Below are 6,000 nucleotides of genomic sequence, written 5' to 3'. Positions count from 1 at the left end.
TCGCTCCGGCCTGGTGCCTGGTTAATCGAGCTAATCAAGGAATCTGTTGGACCACGGTGTGGTGGCCGCCGTTTTTCGCACGTCACCTGTCGGCTCGTTGCTGTTACTGTTGCGAGTTTGCGAGGGCGTTAGATAAACTGCCGAACTGCCGTCCGAGCTGGGAGGATTTAGAATGGTACTGGTGGGGTTGAAGATTTTTGCTCCCTTTTTTTTTTGTTTTTTCCCCCCCTTTCTATGCTTTGTATTGCTATTGCAAGCAGGGCAAGAAGGATGGCTCATCGCCGTGGGTACACCGCCGCCCGATGACATGCGCTCAACGGTCCAGCGCTCGTCGGTTTGCTGCACACGGCCACGGCTAGTACCTGTGATCCTGTGGCAGTATAAAAGACGCCTAGCCGGCCAACCAGCTCGTCACAGCACGAACCGCAGCCAGCCAGTGCAGCAGGAGGATCGTTCCGCGTAAGGACACCCATACCCACATCATTCAACCCCGTGCTCGATCATCGCGTACTAAACACCAGCACTGCTGCCAACAGGGAAACTCCCCGAAATCTCCAATCTCACGAAATACCAACGAGTGTGTGTGTGTTAGTGTGTGTTAACAGTGCAGTTGTGCAGGTATTTGCTCCGTTGCTTGCCGGTGGCACAGGTCGTGCACGCTCCGATCTCTTGTCCGCGATAATGTTGGCCGGCTCGCAAGCGAAACCGCCGGTGTGTGTAGCGCTCGCGCTGGTACTGCTGGGTGTCACCGTACATCTTGCCGGCGCGGAAGGTAAGTAGTAGGTTGAGGGGAGCCGAGTCCACTCCCGCCAAGGACTGTCGGCGCTGCACCAGGGCCAGCTTAACGACTGTTTGCCCAACGTGCCTGTGTTTTTGGGGAACGGGAGCTGGGGGTTACACGGGTTATCTTCGGCCCGATAAAGTATGGCTTTTCGAAGATCTTGGGATCTTCGTGTGGGCACTGGGTGTGTGTGTGTGTGTGCGTCGTCGGGTGGAAAGTGGGTGATAATAAAAAGAAAACAAATTATGCGCGGGCACAGGAGTAATGGTAATCGAATTTGGGACGGCAGCCAGCGGGCTGTGTCGATTAAAAAGGAAAGTGTGAAAATGAAAAATCCGTTTTTTTTAGATTGGATGCCATGCAAGTCGATTGTAGTTGCAGTTCGTTCGCTATCGACTCGTAGAAACTGATTGATTTTAGTGGGAACGTTATTAATCGAATTAATAACGGCTTGCCCGGGAGCACTTGGTTGAGCACTAACGTATTGAAACGGAGCGGCCGCTTTAGTCTCATTGTTAGCGTACGAAGCACGCAATCTAACCGGCCTTGGTTCAAATCTTTGAAATTCTGTCATGATTGATACAGTTTAAAATTACATTAATATTATTCGTTAATAATAATTGTGATTAAAGATGCAAAAACAATGCTCTACAATTGTAAAGTGTCACAAAATTCAGATAGTGTGCTTTTTCATGAATAATTTGAAACAGTTAAATTTAGTCCTGCAAGATCAATAATATTTGGTGTGTTCAAATTATGACCGCAAGGGTGATGCGGAGTTGATCTATAATAGCTTGTTACGATTTGTAGGCTTTGTATCAGTTATCAATACGAAGTTATATTTATAGATTATATATATCTCTCACGATCTTGTTTTTGCCCATATGGAAACATTAAAAGAAATGAATTGTCGGTCGCTTCTTCCAATAAAGTTCCTTTTAATTTGAATAAAAATCACAGTTGAAGTCCCTTTACATTGCCGCCACACATTCATGACCATCAAATGTCCAGTTTTCTGGGAACTAACATAGAAAGCTGTAAATAGAATCATTTCCTTTGAATACATATAATTTTGAGGCCTTCAACTAAATGTTACTGACATTTCCATTCGTATCTGAAACAGCTGGTACACTTTTAGGCACATTCTCTGTTTTGCTTTAAAAGTCAAAGTGATAAAATTGCGTAAGCGAAAGTAAGGCATAGGATAATCGATTTAGCAAAACAAAGGGTTTCAACCTCACACAGGAGACATTGAAAATATCATACAAATATTGAGCCCGAAAAGCAACTAGAGCGTTTCTGTGGCAAAGTTTAGAATCCATTCACTGTGCACATCAACTTTAAGTGACGAACGTTTCAGCGAACGAGTAGAAGATTATTGCCACAAGCACCTAGTCGTGGTGAATCCACGGCCCGGATTTGCCTTCCAGGTTTGGCTTAAATATCGTAAATACTCCCGCTGCATGGGGAACTGGTGTACGAAGGAGTAGGTGATGGGAGTGATATGACACGAGATTAATTCTACGACACATTCAGCTGCAACCGGGCCGTTCCGGGCGGGCAAAAGGCGGACTGTTGCATGTGCGGTGATGCCTAATGGTGGTGGCAAATGGCAAATGAGCCTGTTCAAAGCCACCGCCGCGGGCAGAAAGATGGCAGAACAGTGCGTTCTGCCGCAACGGGTCCAACAAACCAGCCCCAGGCAGCAACAGCAAAGGCGTAACCGGTCGTTATCAATTAGCACTTTCCGCACGCAAAACGTGTAGAATCGCCGATGGCGCTCCGGCGCCTTCCCCCCCCTTTATCGCCATTATGTAATCTGAATGTTGTGTGCGTGTGTGTGTGTGTGTTGTTTTTTCCCCCATGGTAGCGCCCGAGTTTGAGTCGGTGGGACGGGTGAGCAAGCGGGGCCCCACCGTCGGACTGTTTGCGTTTCCGCGCGTCGGCCGCAGCGATCCGGAGCTGAACCTCGACTGGGAGTCGTCCGCCATGCTGCCGCTGGAGACTGCCGACGACTACGGTAAGAGAGCGGTGCACGGCCATCCTTTGGGAGTTGTGACCATAGCCTGCTGCGTTCCTTTTCTGTTTACCCCTGCCAGAAGACTACCCGATGAAGGAGATGAAGCGCCAGGGACTGGTGCCGTTCCCTCGCGTCGGCCGCTCGGGCAAATCGGAGCTGGCAATGGCGGCCGCCCGTTACTGGCAGGCGGCCCGCAACCTCCAGCAGCAGCAGCAGCAGCAGAGCGTCGTGAAGCGGGCCGGTGGCACGGGTGCCAATAGCGCCATGTGGTTCGGACCGCGGCTGGGAAAACGGAGCCGCTTCGGTGCCGCCGCAGCGAGCGGTAGCAGCGAGCAGCAGCAGCAGCTTAAGGCGGAACAGCTGTAAGCGTCACCTGTGGACTTCTGCCATCTGTACGCATTCACCAGCACCCTCCGCTATTTCCGGTTCCACTGTTTCACGTGTGTGTGTGTGTGTAGCTGAACACTGTTCCCTGTTGATGTTTCCTTGGATAGAGAGATGAAGTGGAAAGAAACAAAGTAATCCTTAGGCTACAACCCAACCAAAGCAAAGGGCTAAGATATTGTCCTCAATGTTCACTGTCCTCAGATGTTGCTGAGTGTTACATTTAAAGATACGTTTTGTTGTTCTGTTACTACTACTCCTGAACGTGCTTGAAGGAAGCTACAGTATGACACTTAGGCAGGACTTGACCAAAAAAGTTCTTTCGTTAATGTAACTAGTTTCCCAATCATCCAAATTCCAAGTCCATTATGTTACCCTCATAAAATCTGCAATGTCTGGAGCAAGCTCTGGGCTACTATTGGACCGCACCATCCTGAATTCGAGCGGGTCCTCGGGGCTCGGGAGAGTACAAATCTGCGATGGGAAATAACGATGCAGGCTGGCGGGCAGCTGAAGGAATGGGCCTGCTGGTGCAGCCCGATTCCCCCAGTTGCCTGACGTTGTTTTCCACGCTCGCAGCGCGCTCACCGACGCCTCACCGACCCTGTACTGCTGTACCGACATTAACCGAGCGACCGGCGTTGACCTGGTAGGCCTGGTTTACTTTAAGTTATCCACCAATAGACACACTAGATGGTCTCAACCCGACGGGAGTCTTCAGTATGAGAGTCTAGTGTGTTGTAGTTGCATCAACAGTAATGGCAAAATGATGGATATAGCAAGAAGAAGAAAAAAAAAGGCAAATTGTATTATTACTAGCTAACAGCAAACTGCAGATGGCAGACAAGAAAATCGACAAAAAAACGACACAAAACACACCGATAAAACCGTTGTTCAACTATGGGACATTGTTGTTGTAAATAATGGAAAAAATAAACTAACACAACCAAATCAAATAAAAAAAAAACACACAATTCTAGACAAAATTAAAAATGGCACTGAAATCAACTCTTACTTGGTGTTTGCTTTTAATTTCTGAAATGTAACATCTTTTTTACAAACAAATCGTTGTTGCTTGGGATGTCCAACTTCATCACTTTGAACCGAGTTCCGAATACAACTAGGGCGGCTCCGTTTACAGCTAAATCATACCCAGAGCAATGATGAGTCGTCGAAGTCATTTGTCCGTTAGAACCGTTAGAGTCGTCCGAGCCTTCCTGAGGAGATATTTTCTACTGTTGTTGCTGAACGAAATCTTGTTTGAATTCGCCGATTCTAAACATGATTTCAAATGTTTTCTAATGAATTATTGTAAGCTCTTCAATCATTTGGAAAGTACATTAATTGAACCCATCAGTAATTGTTTCCAATTTTTCAAGCATTTCGCAAACTTTCCTTAGCAAGTTTCTGACAGCTGACAGAAAGCTTTTCAATGGTACGCTTAGGAACTTTCCCAAGCTTCCTTTGTGCAAGTTTTATTGAAAATTTCTATATTGTACCCTCCAAATACTACTGGAAAAGCTTTCGTATTTCAAGCTATCAGACGAAAGTTTGAAAATCGTAAGTTAAAGTCTCGCAGCTATTTCCTCAAAAAAGCTTCCCTTTTTAAAAGCAGCTACTGTTTGCATGAATTTGAAATGTTGGATCAGTGGCTGGTTTTCTCTATCGTGCTCTATTGGTCCTCCGATTCCATACTGAATCTGCGCATTAGAAAAGACGCCAGAGGTCGCATTAGAAAAAATCTTTTTTTTTTAAGAGCCAGTTTCCTGCGCTGGCTTAAGCATTTCTGAAACATGTGAATATGTGCTCCACGGGTATCCGTTGTCTTCAAACGCTTATCAACAATACGGAGCATGGACCAACGATGACTTACGGTATCCCAAATTCCATCAAAACTGATTTAGAAGTAGCACATCAACACAAAATGACGAGTTCAACAAAGATTCGGTCTGTGTGTTCAGAGCGACCCTAAGACCCATCGTCTATTTTTCAACTGAGCAAAAGAGGAATCATCGTCAGCAACAGTAACTCGAGAAGCCATTTCCGTAAGCAGTACACAGTCAACATGCAAGTTGAGAGCAGGGCTTGGCGTGTCGTTATGATTTTCGCCAAGCATTCGACTCGTCGCATCTCATCTCCCCTAAGGTACGTCCAGGCTATCAAGCAGTTATTGCTTGCTTTTTGTTTTAATTTTGTTTATGTTATGAGGTTGGATCTCAGTGACAAAAAAAAAAAAAAACACTATGAGATTGTTCATCCGGTGTGTGCATTATGTCATTGAGTCGATCGGCTTAGAAAAAAGGGGCTGTTAAATGTTGGTATGAGCCATGCTGAGCTAGCGATGGATAAAGCTGTACTGTGGCAATCGATCTCCCGTTTGCAAAATTCCAAACGTAGAAGACGAAATAATTCCTGCAAAAGCCATTGAAAATCAGTTATCAATATCTACCGCATCTCCAAGCGAGTGTCTTGTACGGAAAATGTGAGATATGTTACATTTTGTCCGAGAAATCTATCTCACGAAATTTGGTAAGCTTAACCATTAGCGTCATGGTTTATGCGTCTTGGGCTGGTTAAGCAAACTCGCCCCAAATAATTCAACGGAAGGACAACTGAGCCTGACAGATAATTCAAAGATTTGTATTGTGGAATTTATTACCTAGGACTTGAGGTAATGAACCAGATGAATCATCGCCGTCTTCGTCTTCATCGAATCATCGCATACCGAGAAGAACCAGCGTATTTTGACTTTCCACATGTGTTGAATTTGCGGATTCCAGCCAAAACCTACAAATGTTCGTGCAATTTTCTTTAA

General features: G+C 45.9%; 1 protein-coding gene across 1 annotated transcript; it reads left to right on the top strand.

Annotated features, from left to right (window-relative positions):
• The first annotated feature begins 394 nt into the window (after positions 1–394).
• Positions 395–4,193, top strand: LOC3289665 (cardio acceleratory peptide 2b). The gene is made up of 3 exons (XM_566030.4): positions 395–772; positions 2,652–2,801; positions 2,881–4,193. Exons 1-3 carry the CDS (start codon positions 682–684, stop codon positions 3,165–3,167), a joined length of 528 nt encoding a protein of 175 aa, XP_566030.2. The 5' UTR covers positions 395–681; the 3' UTR covers positions 3,168–4,193.
• Positions 4,194–6,000: the final 1,807 nt, after the last annotated feature.

The sequence above is a fragment of the Anopheles gambiae genome, chromosome X (assembly GCF_943734735.2).
Source record: "Anopheles gambiae chromosome X, idAnoGambNW_F1_1, whole genome shotgun sequence".
NCBI lineage: Eukaryota > Metazoa > Arthropoda > Insecta > Diptera > Culicidae > Anopheles > Anopheles gambiae.
This window is presented reverse-complemented; position numbering and strand designations above follow the sequence as displayed.